The 21058-nt window shown below is 50.6% G+C and overlaps 2 protein-coding genes across 14 annotated transcripts in view; one reads left to right on the forward strand and one right to left on the reverse strand.

Moving 5' to 3' along the window:
- Positions 1-1099, reverse strand: part of KCNAB2 (potassium voltage-gated channel subfamily A regulatory beta subunit 2) — a 96249-nt gene extending 95150 nt beyond the window's left edge. For all 5 annotated transcript variants that reach the window (XM_019976770.2, XM_070768321.1, XM_019976767.2 and 2 more), the window contains exon 1: positions 782-1099. The gene's annotated coding sequence lies outside the window, so the exon portion shown is untranslated. The remainder of the gene's footprint in view (positions 1-781) is intronic.
- Positions 1100-1123: 24 nt separating this feature from the next.
- The window catches only part of NPHP4 (nephrocystin 4), a 138339-nt gene continuing 118404 nt past the window's right edge, over positions 1124-21058 (forward strand). For 2 of the 9 annotated variants that reach the window (XM_070768312.1, XM_070768313.1), the window contains exons 1-4: positions 1126-1309; positions 2247-2303; positions 7525-7697; positions 17612-17764. In XM_070768312.1, the coding sequence (XP_070624413.1) occupies positions 7563-7697; positions 17612-17764 (288 nt within the window). In that variant the 5' untranslated portion in view covers positions 1126-1309; positions 2247-2303; positions 7525-7562. Of the gene's footprint in view, positions 1310-1421; positions 2063-2246; positions 2304-3962; positions 7698-17611; positions 17765-21058 lie in introns of those variants that run through there. The other 7 variants (XM_070768311.1, XM_070768315.1, XM_070768314.1 and 4 more) reach the window with 7 other exon arrangements.

Consider the following 21058-nt stretch of genomic DNA (forward strand, 5'->3'; position numbering starts at 1 on the left):
AAGAGCCCCTGGACAAATGCCAGGGGGAGCAGAGCCAGGGTAGGCTGCCTGGATGGCAGGGTGGAAAGGTGGGCAGGTACAGGACAGCCACTGCAGCAGGACGCGGTGCAGTAGCTGGGGCTCTGTGTCCTGCGTCCTGTGGGAGCAGCAGCAGGTAGGGGAGGTGGGGGGGGAAGAGAAGCTGAAGATGGGGTAGGGGCAGAGGGGCCCGGGTGGGGTGAGGTGTGTAGGTAGCCAGATGAACTGGTGCAGGAGGGGAGTGCCAAGGTCCTGGGGAGCAGGGCAAGATGGAGAGAGGGCGCCCATGGGGAAACGTAGGGATTGGGAGCAGAGTGGGTGGGAAGATGGGGCTAGGGACCTGAAAGGAGAGGCAGGATGAGCCTTTGAGAGAGAGATGGGGAGGACTAGGACCAGGAGCGCTCCGATGGGGGGTGCGCTGAGGCTGGGAGAGGGAATGGAAAGAGGGATGGGGGAGGGGGAGGCGAAGCTGCGGGAAAAGGAGGTGTCAGGGAGGGATGAAGTTGGGGCAGGGGTCGGGATGGGAGCTAAAAGGTCGGGCAGGCTGGCAGACAGGGCAGCCAAAGGAGGGCGGAATGGGGGAAGGGATATGATGGAGAAGGAGGTGAGCCGGCTGGAGAGGAGGTGAGGATGGAGGCGGGTGCGGGGACGCGCTGGGGACAAGGAGATGGAGAGTCAGCGCGGGCCTCGCTGTGCCCGCCGCCGCTCTCCCGGCGCACTGCAGGGGACTGCGCGGACGGCTGGGGTCTCCCCCTGCACTCACCTGGGGGCTCCAGCTCCGGATCCTCTATCCCGCTCCGGATCTTCCTTCCCGCCCTGCCCCTGCGACTTTAGCGCCCCCGAATCCCGCTTGCTCCACCAGGTTCCGCCCGCAGCATCTTCACCTCGTGGGACGCCCGGGGCCACTCCTCTTCTAGATTCTCATTGGTTGTTCTTCACGCCAGTCACACTCTTATTGGCTGAGGGATCGCCGACCATGCAAATTAGGACGGGCCCGCCGCCGCGCCGATTGGCTGGCGCTGCTGGAGCGGAGACCCTGGACTTGGGCTCTGATTGGCCCCTGCGTCCTGCTGACGTGAATGACGGAGAGCGAGTTCTTCCCTTTCCAAGGCTCCTCTAGCTGGTGGCAGCGGATCCGGCGCCCCTTGGCCGGTCCTCGGCCCGCAGGGTCTGCGGGTCTGGTGGGCACCGGCCAGCGCCGGGCCTCTGGATCCGTCGTAGAGGCACTTCCTCAGAAGCCTGGGGCTCGACGCCCGGGGGCGGGGGCGGCTGCTGCAGGCGCGTCTCCTAGGTAACGCTGCCCGCCACGGGCGGAACCACGTTGGATGGCGCCGCGGGGGAGGTTGGACTCAGTCCAGAGGCTCAGGGGCCACCTAGCGGCCCGAGGCCTTGATCCCGAAGTGTATGTGGGGTGCTCCGTCCGACTTTTCTGGGGGCCCTGGGCCTGAGGGGCGCGGCAACTCGGCTAGCGCGGGGCTGTGCCCGCGTCGGTCGCATTTTCCTCCCCCTCTCCTTGACTTTTGGTGTGGTCCGGGCCGCCCGGTCTTGTAGGGTATCGGGGGCTTTTAGGGGCTCCATCTCTGCACTTTGCCCCTAGACTCCGCACCCACTGGCAGCGCTTCAGCTTCCGGCGACCGCGTGGGCTTTGCTGAGACCGCGGCATTGGCCCTCCCCTTTTCCCGTTCGGACCCCTGCTGGGGACCCCCTGCTTTGCCTGCCGACCCGACCCATCGCCGCTGCCCAGTGGAGATCTGGAGACTCCCTGACCCTCGCGGGATTCCCTGCTCCGATGGTCCTGCCTGCCTAAGGCCTACCCTGGAGCTGCTCCCGCCTTCCCCTCCGCTGTCCAGCCCGCCGACCTTCTGACCGCCTCCGAGCTCCCCACTTGGGCCCTTGTGCTCTTGAGAACCCCAGTGCTCTGTCTCCTGCTGCCTTCTTCAGACCCTGCACATTTCTTTCATGTCTGTCTCTATAGAAGACAGATGCCTTCGCAGCCCTGGTCCTGCCTTCACTGTCGCACTGTGTGATTTTGACTGAAGCGCAGGTGGGAAGTCTCACAAGCTTGTGTATTGGAAAAGGTGTACTTTAGATGATTGTGCCGTCGCCGCCAGTTCCAAGCCGGGTCTCCATCACAGCTCCCTGCACCCTCCTCTCCTCTGTGATTTTCATAGGTCACAACCACCTCTTTTGTGTGCTAACTTGTATCCTGTGTTTCTGCCTCCCTTCAGATACATTCCTTGAGGTCATCGTGGTTGTCTGCAGTGTTCTCCAGGGCCTGGCACAGGGTAGGTACTCAAAGAACACTCCTTGAAAGAGGAATTCCAGGCAGGGCTTAATTAGACTTCTGCTTACTCTAGGGGGGCGGGGGGGGGGGGGCGGATTTCTTCTCAAGTGGTGCATTTGGTAAAGAATTTGCCTGCCAATGCAGGAGATGCGAGTTTGACCCCAGGGTCTGGTAGATTTCCTGAAGTCGGAAATGGCAACCCACCCAGTATTCTTGCCTGGGAAATCTCATGGGCAGAGGAGCCTGGCAGGCTACAGTCCGTGGGGTCACAAAGAGTTGGACACGACTGAATACATACACACATGCACTTGGTGTCTACTCTCAAAAAAGCTCCTGAGCTTTCAAGGTTCAGGAAGGCCAGATCTCTTTTGCGTTTGGGAGGGAAGCTTCCTTGTGCCCGGGAAGTTCCTTGTGGCTCCTGTCCCTCCCTTTCCTTGGTGAATCACTGCTGACGAGACCTCAGCCCAGCTGATCACTTCAGTGCCTGGGTCCCTCCTCTTCTCCTCCCCCCACCAACCCCTTGCCAAAAAGGGAGACTGGGTTAGGCTTGTCTTCTCTGGGCTGCTCAGGCTTGTCCCCTAGTCTTTGTCCTACTGGTTATTTAGATTCTTGAAGACAGGGTATTTGACAGTCCGCTTCACTGTACTGGGACAGAACAGGTGCTTGGTGAATATTTGTTGATCAGGTAGGTCTGCAGAAGCAAAGACTTCCAGGGAGCTTCAGAGGCCCCCCTCCTTTTGTAGGTGGGAGGCAGATGCTGGGAGGGCAGAGACTTTGCAGAAGTCAGAGAGGAGAGCAAGGATCAGCCCAGGCTCCTCGACCTCTTTGCTCTCACTTTACCCTTGAGGGCTTCTCCTGGCCTTGGTGGGCAGAGGGGCTGGCATAGGTTATAATGGCTTTGATGTTTGTACGACTAGCTATATGGTTTCAGGCTGGCTGTTTAACCTCAGGATCTCACTTTTCACATCTGTAGGAATGGGACAGTAGTGGTACTTATCTTCGAGTTATTGGAATAGCAAATATGAAAATGTGAGTGCCTGGCTCATGATAAGGACTCAGTAAAAGTTGGTGCCTTTTCTTCCCCCTTCCTCTGGAGAGGCCCTTGTATCGTTTTCTTGGGCTCAAAGCACGGGACCCTCCTAGTTTTCTCTTTATGGTTCATCTGGCCCCAAAGGCCCTTCTGCCTTCCTCCGCAGCTTTCTTCATTCCTCTCCAGCATAATTGAATGATTTACTTAATCATTAGAAAGGTTTACACTGAGGACCTAGTCCTGACCTCATGGAGCTCAGTCCCTGCAGGACGACAGTGACCATGTAGCCTGGAGAAGCTGGGTGACTCTTCTGTGATAGGGTCCCGTGTGAGGGGATATGTATGGATGGAGCTGCTTTCCTGGGGAGGTGGCACCAGAGGAAGACTCATCCAGGGGTGCTTGTGGCTGTCAAGGGGGATAGAGGGCGTGCTGAATGGGAGGAACTGAAGCAAGGGCAGGATGGAGTGTACAGGAGTGTGGGCCGGGTGAGAGCCCTTTGGGGCACTGGGTGGGGGGTGCAGGCGGGAGGGGAAGAGCTCTGTGTGTAATGGAGCCCCTGGGACTGTCCAGGCTCCTACTCCCAGGAGCCTGTGTCTCAGGAGTCACCTCTCCCTCCATCACCCACTCCAGTAGTCACTCCATCTCCACCACCTGCCTTCACCTTCCTGGCTCAGAGCTTTGATCTTGGGAGACCTGCCTTTCATCCCAGCGCGTCTCCTGCAGTGCCATCCTGTCATCGCAACCGGTCCTGGCAAATGTGGTATTGGGTCCCCTTGTCACCCAGGGAAGTGGGGGGATGCACTAAGTTAGGGATCTGGGGCGAGGGAGCCACCTACAAAAGGGGCACTGTCCTGGAGCCAGGAAACACTGCCACTGGGGCCTCCTTCCAGAGGGTGTTTCCCTACATGTGCTTCTGAGGCAGAAAGGGCTTTGCTGTAGAGTTACCCCCCAGTCTGTGAAGGCCCTCACTTTGCAGGAATAAACCTCTCAATTTTATAACTAATGTCAATGATGAAACATTTCCTTGAAAAAGAGAAAAACTGGGGAGACAAGTTTATTGAAACTTCAGTTTCAGGGCTGAATTGATTGAGCTCTGATTGTAAGTGCGGTATCAAGGCCCCAGGAGAGTAGGTTTCCTTCTGCAAGCAGTGGGCCAGGGAGTAGGTCAGTACAGGACAGCTGATACGTGTTCTGACCAAAAGCACAGAAGCCTGCTGGGTGCAGAAGCACAGAGGAGCTGGCCCTGGGAGACAGCCTGTCCAGAGGGTGCCGTGGCTGGGGTCCCAGTGAAGACACACACAGTGTATGTCATCTCTGAGACCAGCCCCGAAGCCCTCGGGCCAGAACTGGGGAGGGTAGTTCCGCAAAACAAGTGGTATTGAGCAGACAAACATAACCCACAGAGGAAAAACCCCACATAAACCGGTGTATGTGCCTTACTGTTCATACAGTAACAGTCTGGATCTGGAGGCCCAAGGAGATGTATGCAGGGTTGGGGTGGTGTTCCAATGGGGGCCGGACCCCACACTGAAGCCCACCGGGTGTGGGAGAGCATCTCAGGGGGGCCAGTCGCATTCATACCTCCAGGGCCCCCCTGCATTCCCAGCACAGCCTGTGAATGTGGAGGGTGGGCCAGCTGCCTGAAGCCCTGTATTTCAAGTCCCTTTAGAGCAACCTTTCTCCAGCTTTTTAGTGTCATGCTGCTTTATGCTTTAAAAAATGATTGAGGACTCCAAATAACTTCCTAAAATGTGAGTGACGCCTACCAACATTTATTGTTGAGAAATGTCGACAGTGTTATTAATTCATTTAAAAACAGTAGACCTAGTACTCTTGCCTGGAAAATCCCATGGATGGAGGAGCCTGGTAGGCTGCAGTCCATGGGGTTGCTAAGAGTTGGACATGACTGAGCGACTTCACTTTCACTTTTCACTTTCATGCATTGGAGAAGGAAATGGCAACCCACTCCCGTGTTCTTCCCTGGAGAATCCCAGAGATGGCGGAGCCTGGTGGGCTGCCGTCTATGGGGTCACACAGAGTCAAACACGACTGAAGCGACTTAGCAGCAGCAGCAGCAGCAGACCTGTTACATATTAATATAAAAATATATTTTTTTAATGAAAGCCAGCCACGTTTTCTGAAACAAAAACATTACCAAGAAGAGTGGGGTTGTTTTGTGTGTTTGTTTGTTTTTGAAATATTTATTTATTTGGCTGTGCTGGGTCTTAGTTGCAGCATGTGGGATCTAGTTCCCTGACCAGGGATCAAACCCCCAGCATTAAGCACACAGAGTCTTAGCCACTGGACTACCAGAGAAGGCCCTTTTTTGGGTTTTTGCTTTGTTTTTGTTTTGCATGATTGAATCCCAGTGGGCACTGCTTCTCTGTTGAGTCTGTTGTCATTTTGCTTGAAGGATTTGAAGGAGACGCAGATGGGTGGACGGGGAGCCCTTAGAGAACTGTGGATATTCTGCTTCTGTGCTGTACCCAAACCCACAAGCAATCGTTCCTTAAGGGTTTCTCACAAGCAGAGCAGAGTTTGACACCCTGTCTGAAAACTTTCACACTGTTACATTGAATCCTCTGGTTTGCATCGCACTTTGGGTGGATTGTTCCCCATGCAAGATTTTACATCATTGTGCTTATTCTCTCAGACAATAACTGCTTCTGAGTTAGGCAGATCTTCCAAATATTGACACGTCTACTCACACAATTTCAAAAGCTCACTTTTCGTTACCAGCACTACCCCTCTTGTCAGGAAAGTCTTCAAGAGTTATGAAGCTGTCAGGCTCACAGTGGAGGGCACAGATTTTCCCAATTCTGAATTTTGCCTGAAAGCTCAGTTTTTATGAGTTTACCTTGAAGTGACAGGTTCATTTTGTTCAGACTGTGTTTGAAGCTCCCAGTTCTGAATCACCATTGTTTGTCTCTGAGCTGTTCTTTTAGTAAGAATGGTGTTGCTGAGTGCAGGAAGGAGGCAGTTTAACTCACAGCCCAGCGATCATGCCCGGCTTACCCCGGGGTGACCCTGGCCCTTCATTTGGCAGCAGAAATGCTTTTTGTGCTTCACCTCCTTTCATCACAGAATGTTAAAAGCACGCATCCTCAAGGGTCAAATCAAGATGTAATGAAATCCATAGTTTGCACAGCCTCCCCAGGGACCTTCTTAAGCGAAGCTGCTGGACTCTGTGCCGTGAGGGGTGAAGAGCACAGGGTGGCTGGTGGGCTTTGGTTGCCGTTGTCTTGGGAGGTGATGAGGCCCTAGTAGCTTCACCCACCATTGCCTTGGCACTATCAGCACAAATGCCAACCCAGTGAAAGACTCAGGTGGCATCTGGAGGTTATGAAAATAGCTCTGAGCCTCTGGAGCCCTTGACCACCTCCGAGAACCTTGGGGCTTTGTGGACTGCATTTAGAGACCTATTGTCTTAGAAGACCAAACCCACTGCCCTTTCTCCTTGCTGGCCATTTTAGGAGAATTTGGCCTCTTATTAAGGCCAAGGGCTTAAGATTCTCTTTCAGCTGAAGACAGTCTCGAGATCCTCGTCTGCCGGAAGGCAGATAAAATCTTGAATGAGCCAGGTTGCCAAGACACCCTGAACACTCAGTCTGTCCCCACCTGGCTCCACCAGCAGGACTGTCTGTGGCTCGGCTGTCCTGGGGGCCAGACTCCAGGGTCCCCTTGAGCCAGGGCTCTCCTGGTGACGTCTGGACCGCTGGCCTTGCTCCCACGCTGCCTGCCTTTTTGTATGTGTCTCAAGGTGGCCACTCCTATGGTGTCCCCCTTGGCAGCTCCGAGCTGATGGCCTCTCTGCTCCGAAGGCCCCAGAGGAGAGTGTTCTTGCAACAGAACCAGCAGAAGCTCTGAGCTCACATCTTATTGGCTCTGAGTAGGTCATGCCCCCCAGGCCCCTCTAAGAACCCCAGTTCCCAAGGCCTGGTGCCCTTGTGCAGGGCTCCACCTCTGCAGCTGGACAGAGCGTGTGGCCATCCCTAAACCAGTCACTGAGGCTGGGGTAGGCATGCTCTGATTGGCCAGGCAAGGTGGCATGGATGCCAGTCCTCGGCTGCAGTGGGGGTTGGGGAGGTCAGAGTGTGGGTCACAGGGTGGTAGTTCCCCTGGCATTAGTGGGAGGTTCTCTAAGCACTGGGCCCTCGTAACGCTCTTATTTATTTGAACACAAATGGTGCAGGTAATCCCAGAGGCCCCAGGGACCCGGGGACCAGCAGAATGCACGACTGGCACAGGATCTTTGACCAAAACCTGCTGGTCCCTCCGCACCCACAGAGAGCACGCCAGCCTCTGAAGGAATCGACGGCGTTTCAGTGTGTCCTGAAGTGGCTTGATGGCCCGCTAATTAAGCAGGTAAAGAAACCGACTCTTTAATGTCAAATGCTTGCTTTCACCGCTGTGAGCTGAGACAGTATCGATTTTCACGTGTTTATCTGAGTCTTTCACTGTGCCCATCACCCTGGGCGGTGGCAGCATTTGGAGGCAAAGTGGCCCATCAGCAAAGAGGGTATGTGATTCAGCGACTCAGTCAGCACTTTTGACCCTGACTCAAGGCTTCTTGCTGCCTACAGTGGAGCAATCCAAAAACCCGGATAATTCGATTTCCTAAATTATTTCCTGGCCAGGTTGTTTGCAAGGGCTGGCCTTGTGTGTGGCTCAGCACGGCCTGGGGGTTAGAACTGCAGGGGTGGAGCTCTGGGCATCCTGGGAGATGTGAGATGGAGGTACCACCACCTTTGCACGCTCAGGCCCTCGTTTTGGGGCCCTGTGTCCATCTCTGCCCTCAGCTGCCAGGGAACCTGCCAGAAAAGCTGGTGTTTATGTGCCTCCACAGAACACCCATGTGATCGTACTATTCTGGGGAGGCCCAGGGTTCTGGGGGGACGCACAGGAAGGATCCAGGCCTGCCACTGTGAGCATGCGGCTTGTGGGGTTTGGCTTGGCGAGACCGTATCTTCTTCCTCTGCATCTGGCAGAGCAATTCTCCTTACATTCAGAGTTGTCTGAGCACTAGGTCTGAGAATAACCTACTATTGTTAAATCGCTCACATCCTGCATCATCACTTCAAACCCTGTGATTGAGCACCTACTGTGTGCTTGCCTCTGTGTAGATACTGCGGTGATTACTGCTCTTACAGCTTTGTTTTATTTTTTGGCCACACTGCATGCCATATAGGATCCCAATTCCCCAGCCAGGGATCGAACCCATGCCCACTACATTGGAAGCGCAGAGGCTTAACCACTGGACTTCCAGAGACGTCCCCAACAACTTTACTTGTTAGCGCTTCACTTGTGTTGGTTCACTTCATCCTCACGACAGCCCTACGAAGCAGGTAGCATCATAACCCCCGCTTTACAGAAGAGGAAGCAACACGAGTGACGTGGAGTCAGATGCCTAGAGTAACACAGCTCCAGCCGGCCAGCTGGGACTCCAAGCTGGGGAGACCAGCTCCAGCAGCTCTGCCTCCAGGGACTCACGGGCTAGTAGACAGCAGTTGTCTCTTGCCTAGGAATTTTACAAAGGAAATTTATTTTCCTATTTTACTTTATTAATGCATTTTAACTTGTTTTTGAAAAGCTAATTCCCATAGCTCAAAATTCAAGGGGGCACACAAGGTAAGTGTATTGTCCTATGGTTGTCTCATCCTGGATATAGCCGGTATTTACCTATTTTCTGTACAACCTTTCAGACATTCTAAGTAACCACAACAAATAAATATACTTGTATATTTTTCTCTTTTTTTGGCATGAATGATAGCTTATTGCTATATTCTATATCTTAAAAAATATTCTTAACAGTATGAATTATACGTTGGTAAATGTAGATCATTTTTACTTCCTTCCCAAAGATAAAGTCAATACTTTCATGAAAGTCACATAATTGGGTTTCCATTCAGGGATTTCTGGGAGAGAAAAGATCAAAATGAGACCTTTTGAAAAACAAAATAAACAAAAACAACCTCCCCCCCATATATGTTCTAGACTGTTCATTCTAGACTGTCATTTCATGAAGAATTTCTTATTCTTCCTTAAGACAGCATAGCTTTTCCTATATGAATGACCTGTCATCCATTCATTAGGTCCTTCCTTAAAATGACCACTTGTTCTGACTCCAGGTGTTTGCTTTTATAGACATTATGATAATGGATAATGTCATTGAAATAATTTTTAAAAATGTACAGTGTCTGTAGAATAGAGTCATACATTAAAAGCTAACATTTAAAACCCACTTATAAGTTGTTTATAAAAAAATCACAGTTTAAACATGAAGATATTAAATATATGTCTTCAAACCATATGTATGAAAGGAAAACAATGGAAAAAAAGATACCCATGTAAACTCTAAGCATTAGAAAGCTTTGTGGCTGTACTAATTTCAGACAAAGTAGAGTTCAAGGTGAAGCATGTATCACCAGAGATAAAGGGACATCTCATGCTGACAGTGATGGTCAGGAAGATGCGATGGCCCTAAATGTGTGTGCTCCTGTGATGGGAGCCCCCAAAGTCACCCCCAGGTGTGGTGATTGACTAGGAGGACTTGACATGACTCAGCACATAGTCATCTTCAAAGGAAAGATTTGTTTTGGTGAAAAAATAGAGTAAGATCAGCCAAGGGAAAGGCATATGGGAGGCAGTGGGTATGAACGCCCAGGGTCCTCTGCCATGGGATTCCCACAAGACATACTCCAGCAACGAGCTGGGACAATACCTGGGACATCCTGCCAACCAAGGAAGCTTGTCAGAGACTCAGTGCCAATAGGTTGTAAAAAAACCTCAGGGCTTTTTGGGAACTGGTCATGTAGATACACTCTGCCTAGCATGTAGTAGGATTCCAGAGTTCCAGAAGGAAAGCAAGTGATCAGCATAAATCACTTTGTACAAGAAGTTTAGTACTGGTAAGCCATTCCAATCCATTAGGGTGGTGGTGAAGTCTGTGTCCCCAGACTGCAAACTCCAGCCAAGGGCCAGACCTGTAAGCCAGCATTTTAAAGACTAACTGGCCTGCTATTTTATCTCATTTGTGCCCAGCACCCAGTAGCACAGCTTTCAAATCTGTGTAGCAAAGTTTGTAGAACCAAAGGGAACTGCATTTAGATTCACCTTTATAATTAGAGGCTTTTAACTCTCTCAATACACAGAAGAACTGTACAAAAAAGATCTTCACGACCCAGATAATCACGATGGTGTGATCACTGACCTAGAGCCAGACATCCTGGAATGTGAAGTCAAGTGGGCCTTAGAAAACATCACTACGAACAAAGCTAGTGGAGGTGATGGAATTCCAGTTGAGCTATTCCAAATCCTGAAAGATGATGCTGTGAAAGTGCTGCACTCAATATGCCATCAAATTTGGAAAACTCAGCAGTGGCCACAGGACTGGAAAAGGTCAGTTTTCATTCCAATCCCAAAGAAAGGCAATGCCAAAGAATGTTCAAACTACCGCACAATTGCACTCATCTCACACGCTAGTAAAGTAATGCTCAAAATTCTCGAAGCCAGGCTTCAGCAATATGTGAACCGTGAACTTCCTGATGTTCAAGCTGGTTTTAGAAAAGGCAGAGGAACCAGAGATCAAATTGCCAACATCCGCTGGATCATGGAAAAAGCAAGAGAGTTCCAGATGGAAAAGCATCTATTTCTGCCCTATTGAGTATGCCAAAGCCTTTGACTGTGTGGATCACAATAAACTGTGGAAAATTCTGAAAGAGATGGAAATACCAGACCACCTGATCTGCCTCTTGAGAAATCTGTATGCAGGTCAGGAAGCAACAGTTAGAACTGGACATGGAACAACAGACTGGTTCCCAATAGTAAAAGGAGTTCGTCAAGGCTGTATACTGTCACCCTGTTTATTTAACTTCTATGCAGAGTACATCATGAGAAACGCTGGACTGGAAGAAACACAAGCTGGAATCAAGATTGCCGGGAGAAATATCAATAACCTCAGATATGCAGATGACACCACCCTTATGGCAGAAAGTGAAGAGGAACTAAAAAGCCTCTTGATGAAAGTGAAAGTGGAGAGTGAAAAAGTTGGCTTAAAGCTCAACATTCAGAAAATGAAGATCATGGCATCCAGTCCCACCACTTCATGGGAAATAGATGGGGAAACAGTGGAAACAGTGTCAGACTTTATTTTTCTGGGCTCCAAAATCACTGCAGATGGTGACTGCAGCCATGAAATTAAAAGACGCTTACTCCTTGGAAGGAAAGTTATGACCAACCTAGATAGCATCAAAAGCAGAGACGTTACTTTGCCAACAAAGGTTCATCTAGTCAAGGCTATGGTTTTTCCAGTAGTCATGTATGGATGTGAGAGTTGGACTGTGAAGAAGTCTGAGCACTGAAGAATTGATGCTTTTGAACTGTGGTGTTGGAGAAGACTCTTGAGAGTCCCTTGGACTGCAAGGAGATCCAACCTATCCATTCTGAAGGAGATCAGCCCTGGGATTTCTTTGGAAGGAATGATGCTAAAGCTGAAACTCCAGTACTTTGGCCACCTCATATGAAGAGTTGACTCATTGGAAAAGACTCTGATGCTGGGAGGGATTGGGGGCAAGAGGAGAAGGGGACGACAGAGGATGAGATGGCTGGATGGCATCACTGACTCGATGGACGTGAGTCTGAGTGAACTCCAGGTGTTGGTGATGGACCGGGAGGCCTGGCGTGCTGCGATTCATGGGGTCGCAAAGAGTCGGACATGACTGAGCGACTGATCGGATCTGAACTCTCTCAATAAGTGATAGAACCAATAGACTCCCCCCACCCACCCTGCGAAAAAAAAAAAAAACAAACAAACCCATCATCAGGGTATGAAAGATCTGAACACCACCAACCACCTTAACTGAATTGTCATCGTGAAAACACTATACCTAACAAATAAAATACACCTTCTCAAGTGCTTGTGGAACATTTACAGAGATAGATAATATGCTTGGTCATGAAAATAAATCCCAATAAATTTAAAAGGATTGAAATTATGAAGAATATGTTCACTGACCAATATGTTATTAAATTAAAAAATCAATTATAATAAGATAACCAGAAAATCCCCAAATAGTAGAAAATTAAACAACACTCTGCTCACTAGTAACCCATGGGTCAAAGAATTCAGAGAGAGATTAGAAAGTAATTGGAACTAACTGGTATAAGAATATATCAAGATTTGTGGGATGCAGTTAATGCAGTCCTTTGAGGGAAACTTACAACTTTATGTAAGTACATTAGAAAAGAAGAAAAATGCAGGCACACCTCATTTTATTGTGCTTTGTAGGTATTGTATTTCCCCACCCCCCCAAATTGGAGGTTTTTGAAATCTCTGCATGGAGACAGTCCGTCAGTGCCGTTTTCCTGGCATTTGCTTATTTTATTTCTCTGTCACATTTGGGTAATCTTGCAATATTTCAGGCTTTTTCATTATTATTGTCTGTGTTATGGTGACCTGTCATCAGTGATCTTTGATGACTCACTGAAGGGTCAGATGATAGATGGTATTTTGCAATACATTTAAAAAAAATTAAAGTAGGTACATTGTTTTCTTAGACAAAATGCTATTGTACACTTAATAGATTACAGTATAGTATAAACATAATTTTATATGCACTGGGAAACAAAAAATCCATGTGACTCACTTTATTAAGATATTCACTTTATTGCAGTGGTCTGGGACTGAACCCTCTGTCTCTGAGGTCTGCCTGTGTAAAATCAACAATCTCTGCTTTCTCCTTAAGAATCTAGACAAAAGGAATAAATTAAAACCAAAGAAAAGAGAAGAAGGAAATAGGAAATATATGGGCAGAAATCAATAAAGGACAAATAATAAGAAAATCAGTAAAGCTAGAAGTTGGTTCTTTGAAAATATTAATTATATTGATAAACCCGTGGCAAGACTGATCATGAGAAGAGAGAAGAGACACAGATTATCAATATTAGGAGAGGAAGAAGGGGCACATATCTTACAGACATTAAAAAGATAATCAAGGGACATTATGAATAACTTATGTGCCAATAAAAATAACTTAGATGAAATGGATACGTTTCTTGAAAAGCACAATTTACCAAAAGTGACACCAGAAGAAACAGAAAATCTAAATAGCCCTATATATGTTTACTTAGTTCATTTTTTTCTTAATTTATTTTTAATTGAAGGATAATTACAATATTGTGTTGGTTTCTGCCATACATCAACATGGATCAGCCATAGTATACATATGTCCCCTCCCTTTTGAGCCTCCCTCCCACCTCCCACCCCATCCCACCCCTCTGGGTTTGAGTTCCTTGAGTCATACAGCAAATTCCCACTTGAATAGCCCCATATTTATTAAAGAAACTCAATTCATAATTAAAACATTTTCAAACTTAAATGACTTCACTGTTGAATTTAATAAAATATTAAAGGAAGAAATAATACCAATTGTAGACCAACACTCAGAAAATAGAGTGGGAGGGAATTGTTCTCAGGTGTTTATTTTGAGGCCATCATAACCTTGATACCCAAGCCGGACAAGGACATGGAAGGAAAAATACAGATTGCCATCTCTTATGAATGTTAACACAAAATTCCTTAGTATATTAGGACATCAGATCCAGCAGTGTGTACAGAAGGTAGGATATCATGGTGGGGTTTATCACAGGAATGCAAAGTTGGTTTTACACACAAAAATCAGCCAAGATTAAAAGATCAAGTAGGGAAAAAGTCAAAAGTTCAGTTTAGATGATCTTACAGATTTGTACAGTTTCAGTTATTTTGAGAATTGATAGCTTTAGATGGTAGCAAACTTCCCTGTAAAAGGTGTTGGCTAAAAATATTATGTACCAATTTTGAACTCAAGTCACTTATTAGTCATTTTGGTATGTTTTTCTTACTTTTTATTTACCTTTTTGGTTTAGTTTTCATTTTACCATGAATGTTGATTACTGGGTTGGCCCAAAAGTTCATTCAAGTTTTCCCATAAGATAATCACAGAAAAACCCAAACAAACTTTTGGGCCAACCTAATTCTTTCCTTTGGAATGGCTATTTCACTTGTATTTACTGTGTGTTTGGAGCTGTGCAGGGGACACGAGGGTGACCCCCCCGCCCCCAACTCTGTCTTCACAGAGCTCTCTGTTAAGCACGAGGAGACAGCTAGAAACCTACCCGAGGAGAGTTGAGCACAAGGTCTCAGAGAGGCGGAGTGGGTGGTCGGGCTGTGGAGGCCAGGAGAAGACCCAGCTCCCAGGTGATCTGGGAGTTCCCTGGTCCTGGCTGCTGGTCACCTCCCTGGGAGCATGGTGAGGGGGCCAGGGGGGCTGATGGTGGTGCCCTGGGTGGTGCCTGCAGCGAGGGGAGGCCCAGGCCCCTAGGAGGTGTGCACACTGAGCCCACCCCCACCCCCACCCGCCTTGCATGATTTGGTCCCCAGTCCTGAGGATATAGCAGGAGGAGAATATTCCAGGCTCTCATCCCTTCCCCACCAGAGCTGAGACCGACCACCAGCATGTAAACAGACAACTTAGAAACATGAGAGATCCTGATATAAAACCAGGTCAGATGATGAGGGTCTGGATGGCAGGGGTCAGGAAGGCCTCCCTGGTCAGGGCCTCATGGGAATGAGGGGGCGAGCGCAGTAAAGGGGCTCCAGAGGGGCAGGGAGCAGGGTGAGGAACAGTGCTGGTGGGGAGGGATGAGGGTCTGGGCTCAAGATCCCCCCAGACCTGTCGGCACACTCCCCCCTGCCAGCTGCTCCCATTTGCTGGGACTCACCTGCTGGACCTGGGAGGCTGGGTGGGCAGGTGGCCACCAGCTGGTCCCGCTTGTTTCTCTTCCCCTCATATTCCACACCCTGCCATCACCACGGCCCTCGGCAGTTCCTTCACTGACACCCCGAATGTGCCCTCTGCTCACCCCAACTCCTCACGTCCTCCCGCCGCGTTCCGATCCCCACGTGGAGCTGGAGTGGTTTTCCTTCTCCTTTATTGAGGTATAACTGACGAAGCCGTAGGACACTTGGAGTGCCCAGCGTGATGATCTGACATCCACATAAACTGCGAAAGGACCCCACCCTGATTTAGTTAACACACGCTTCACCTCACGTTGGACTGATTTCCATGAAATCCCGAATCAGGTGGTGTCACTGCCTCTCAGGCTCTTTCCCTGACCCGTCATCCTGTTTGGAGTAGAAGTGGCCTGCGAGGGTGGCTCCTGCCCCTTCTCCAATTAAACACAATCCCATTGTTTTATTCAATTTTTTTTTTTTTTTTTTTTTTAGTATTTAAAAAAAACTTCAGCCACTGTGTGCTGCATGTGGGATCTTAGTTCCCTGACCAGGGATCGATCCAGTTCCCTCAGCCTTGGAGGCTCAGAGTCTTAACCACTGGACCAGCGGGGAAGTCACTGGGTGTTCTGTTTTGAAGCGCACTTTGGCTTTTGTTTTTATTCAGGTGTGGTGGGGACAGCAGAGCAGGGGACGGTTGCCACTGAAAAGATAGTTTCTTCCTTTGGGCTCCCCAAGGGAGGGGACGCACATCCCCGAAGGGTTGTGCAGTTGGGTTGGTGGGGAGGCAGCGGGGTAAGAGGAGAGCCGGGGCAAAAGCCTATATCATGGTTTTTGTGGGAAGGGATGGGCAAGGCTGGGTAAGCAGCTGCACACACTTGGGACTGGCTAGTTTGAGTTAGTTCATTGGCCTCTGGGGTGGAGGGACTGGTTGCCTGGGTCTGGTTCTGGGATTGTTGGGGTGGGAAGATATTGTCTCCCGGAGTGTGAGCCAGACAAGGGCAAGTGGGGTGTGGACTGGAAAGCAGGTCGGTTACTATCACTGGAAAATAGCTGGCCCTGGGCAGGACAGTCTCTTCCCATCAGGGAGGCCCCAGATGCCAGAGCACTAGGAACACTAAGAACCCAGAAAGTGAGAGCAATCAGTTAATGTAAATACACATACATGGACATGAGTTTGAGCAACCTCCGGGGGATAGTAAAGGACAGGGGAGCCTGGCGTGCTGCAGTCCCTGGGGTCACAAAGAGTCGGACGTGACTTAGCAACTAAAAAACAACAAAAATAACATACATGGCTTCCCAACAGGAGATGTGGGAAGATTCCTGGGTCGGGAATCTGAACCCACTCCAGTGTTCTTGCCTGGGAAACCCTGTGGACGGAGGAGCCTGGCGGGCTACGGTCCATAGGGTAGTAAAAGAGTCAAATATGATTTAGCGACTAACAACAACAAAAAAAGATACATGTAGTCAGGATGATTTTCCTGAGCACCCGGCTCTCTTCACCCAGAGCTTCCTTCTGCCTGGTTTATTCTCCAAGGGTCCACTCCTGGTTCCCGTCCACCCCACCCTGCCTCCTTAGTTCTCGGTTTAGATGTTATCTTTCAGAGCCCCTTCCCTGGCCGTCTTCTTCAAAGAGCCGACCCACCCATCTTCCCCTGCTCCCATTTTCATTGTCTTCACGTGAGCCCCAGGGACGCAGGTCTTGTGTGTTTTGTTCCCTGCTGCGTTTCCTAGAACAGTGTCTGGCACAGAGTGGACACACAAAATAGATGCTTAAATAACATTTATTAAATGACTGCATGAAAGGAAAGCAGGATTCCTGGTCCCAGGTAGACAGTAAGAGCTGCCCCCTTGCCAGGTGTGCCAGTGGTACCAGCACTGAAGACCCAGGAGAACCCTCTGTAGGTGGCACCACTGGGCACAGGGCAGGCCTAGCAGTCTCTGGTGCCTTGTCTGTATCTGTAGTTCTCAAAGATCGGCTTTTATTTTATTTATACCCTGACCCCAACCCACCCAAATAATTCTGACAGGCTGAGGATTTAGAGTTTGTGGTCATATTGGGAATAATTTGGCTGTAAATGGTAAACAAATAACTCCCCCAACCAAAAAAAAAAAAAAAAAAAAAACACTCAAGTAAAATAGCCTAAGGAGAGAGAATTTGTTAACTCACTTAAAGACAAACCTATCATTAGCACAAGCTTCAGGTGTGGCTTGATCCAGGATCTCATGTGGCATCACCTGAACTTGTTCTTCCTTGGTTCCACATGGTGTCATAGGCGTCTGTCTCCACAGCTTTGGCTTCTTGTGTGGCTTGCTGGTTCTGGGTGGGATTCCAGCCTCCGACTGGCCAAGGGAGGGCCATGGAGAGAGGTAGTCCCTTGGAAGGAAGGGCCTGATACCTAAACCAGGGGATGGATGCTGAGTGGCCCAGTTTCCCCCAAATGGTCCATCAGCATCTGTGGGGAGGCTCTCAACCTTGAGGATCCTTCAAGGCCATCCCTCTGTCTCCCAGGGGGTGCTGGAGCTGCTATCGGAGGTGGGCTGCCACCTGCGCGTGTCTCTCTTCGATGTCACCTATCGGCACTTCTTCGGGAGGACGTGGAGGAGCTTGCCGAGGCCTGCAGAGCCGCTCACCAGGCAGCCGGCCAGGATCGTCTTCAATGAGGTGGGTGCAGTGGCTGGCAGGTGTGCAGGTTCCACCCAGACCTGGGGGTGCCGCCAGTACACCCCAGACTCCAGGAATGCCCCGAGCAGCAGGCCGAGCTCCCACAAAGCTCATTCTGGCAGCCAGCATCTGCTTCCAGACAGAAACTTGTGTGGCAGCCACGTGCCCTGAGTGGATGGTGGCAGGGGGCGGGTGTTGCGGGGGGCGGCATACATGTGGGTCTCGTTGCCTTCATGGAAACTTCCAGCTTTGGCAACAAAGTTAGGAAATTATTGATCTCATCAGATTTCCTCAGTTTTCCTCCTTGTTCACTTTCCCCTTCTTTTTCTTTCTTTTTAGTTTAGGATTTTTTCTTTTTTTTTTAAAGATGAGCAAATTGGGACTTAGAAGTGAGGTGCCTTGCCCAGGTAGAAGGTGGGAGGGCCTGGAGCCTCCACATCTGTCTGCAGACTGCGTGGTTGCCTTGGCATCAGTTGGTGACATGGTCTTGCCCACGCAGCAACCCTGTGTCTGGCTGCCCTGCAGATAGGGTGTCCCATCCTCGTTCAGCTGCACCAAACCCACAAGCGTCTCTTCCAGTGCCTGCCGTCTGCCCGCCACGGGGCCGGGTGCCAAGGTGATGGTGCTGGGTGGATGGGATGGCTGTGGTTCTCACCCTGGACAACTTACAGTCTGCTGGGTGACACACCCAGGCAGGCGGCAGCAAGTGTAGGTGTGGTGAGTTCTCGGAGGAGACCAACAGCCGCTGCCCTGGGGAAGAAGGGGAGACATAAGCAGGTGGTGAAGGAGGGCCTCTGGGAGTTGAGCCTATGGGATGGAGGGAACCGGCCCAGGATAAGTGGAGTGGCAGAAGCTGTGTCCCAGGGTGAGGGGTGGGAGGGCGGCCAAGGGTGGGCTTGGTGGGTAGCTAGCTGGGAGGGGCCTTCCGGAGACAACGGGGTTTTATCAAGAGCTGGAGGTGTCCTAGTGTCTTCTTCCCAGCTGCTCCTTCAAGCTGCACCTGAACGCAGTGGGTCCTGCAGGGAACAGTACTGGAGGGTCGGTGTTGCGTTGATTTTGTCCTTCTCTGCGCAGCGTCAGGGAAGCCCAGTAGGTGGCAGTACAGTGAGTGACGGAGGTGGTGGTGGTGGCCACGGCTGTCCTGGGGATGGTCTCCGTATGTAACCAAACCAAGCGAGCCGCCCTCTCTGTGGGGGATGGTCCTGCCCAGTCATGAAGCCACCAGGCTTCTCTGCACTGGGCTGTCACCCACAGTCAGGATGCTGTGTGCAGCGTGGCTTGATGTTACTGGTCCTTACTGAACATGCAGGAGAGGGGGATGCTGCGCCCAAAGGTTCAGGAAAATTAGATATGGCCATGGGGATATGCGTCCTGGGGACCAGGACCGTGACTGGTGTGTTCCGGCCGTCAGACGGCCCATGCTGAACTCCTTAGTCTGGTGTCTGAATCGAGAGAGAGGCTGTGTGTTGTAAACCGCATATGACCGTGGGTGGCTGTTTAGGGTGCTGTCCCAGCTCCTGCACTGAGTCACCTTTGCGCCTCTGTCTTGGGGCGAGCGGTTGGGGGTTGCCAAGGCCTGGCAGGAGTGCGGTGGCCCCAATGTTGCTGGGAGCCTGGCTGAGGTGCCATCTTCCAGGGCTGGGCTGTTTGGATTCTCTTTCTTGAGTGGACAGTCACGCCCTGGAAAGCCTGGCATGGTGACAGATACTACGGTGACTGTGTCCTCTACTGGGGAGTCACCATGGGATGGTTGGCTCCCAGCTTCTTGGGGAGGTTTCAGACCCACCGTTTACTTCTGGAGGTCGGTATATATGTCTCTGTCTTGAAGAGCAGTTGGCAGGTCAGAGGCCGTGAGTGACAGACACCTTGACTGCAGTGATTGTTCTCAAGCCTTGTTTTAACCCTGGTGTTGGAGGGGCCCTGCAGGCTCTGTTGGAAATGCTGCTGTGTCGAGGGGATGGTGATCCCCTGAGTCAGCAGAGGAGCACTCTGCTGCCACTGGGGTCCTAAGATGAACCCTCCTCCTGTGACCTTCCCCATGGCTTTCCTTGTAGCCGCGGTCACTGCCCAGACAGGCCACACACGGAGGGCCTGCTGTTTCCCCGACCAGCTCAGTGGCTGAGAGCCCTGCAGAGTAGAAGGTGCGTTGTAAGAAACGGCCTTCAGAGCTGCTGCTCCACCTTCTGGGCTCATCAAGGGCTCAGCATCCATGCCCGAGAGGGTTCTCAGATATCCCCCCATCCTGGGAGCTGTGGGTCGAGGCCCTTTCAGCTCAGTTCATGTCTGGTCCGAGCTGTGGAAGCTGAGTGCTCCTCAGTCATTTGGGCTCTGCTCAACGGGGCATGGGGACCAGGGCCATGTGTTAGGGAGGACCATAGTCCTTAACGTTTTCAGAAGAATCTGCACCCTTCAGTTACTGATCTCAGCGAGGCTGGCGCTGGGGAACAGAGCAGTTTTGGTTGGGCCCCGGAATTGCTCAGCCGAGCTGTGTTCAGGTGCTATGCCCCAGGCGGGCAGCAGAGGCCAGTGCTGCCCCAGGAATGGTCCATCCTGATGGGCCGCTTGGCAGCATCCTCCCCACCGGCACTGTCCTCTCGTCCTTGACGTTCAGAGTTTAGTGAACTACAGAGAATCCCCTTTGCCGTGTGTGTGTGTGTGTGTGTGTGTGTGTGCATACATGGATGTACATGTGCACATGAAATGTGGAGCGTTCCTGGGGTGGCCTGGATACACGGAGCGTCTGGTTATGGGGTTGTGTCATCTGAGCAAAGCTCTGTGTACACACCTATGGGAATAGAGAGAAACACAATTTGCCCTTTTTAGAGTTGATTCTGAAATTTGGTGAAGATCTTTTTCTGATTTTACTAATCGCCTGGGCTTTTCTGGTTCTACCCTTTGGTTGTGGCTCAGGGGCGATGTGATGGAGGTTACCAGCGGCCAGTAGCAGGGGCCCATCTGGAAATCAAGGTGGTTGTCTGGCCTTTGTGTAGACTCATGAATCAACCATGTGGGCTCTGGGTTTTGATTGAGTTGTCCTTGTAATACACAGCCCCGAAAGAAGATGCTATTTCATTACTTTGCAAACAATGTCCTGTAGGAAAGACCATGGACCAAAGGAGTCCTGCCTTGAGCCAAGCCGGGTGTTTCATTCCGGGAATGATGAATTCCTTACGCCCCTCTCGTCCCAGCCTCCCTGCTCTGCCTGGCGGACCACAGGGCACCAGCTCCAGGCCTCTCAGCTCTGAGCTCAGAACTCTGTGTTCTCCTTCAAGGCTGCCCTCAGTGGAGAGGAAT

The sequence above is a fragment of the Bos indicus genome, chromosome 16 (genome assembly GCF_029378745.1).
Source record: "Bos indicus isolate NIAB-ARS_2022 breed Sahiwal x Tharparkar chromosome 16, NIAB-ARS_B.indTharparkar_mat_pri_1.0, whole genome shotgun sequence".
Taxonomy (NCBI): domain Eukaryota; kingdom Metazoa; phylum Chordata; class Mammalia; order Artiodactyla; family Bovidae; genus Bos; species Bos indicus.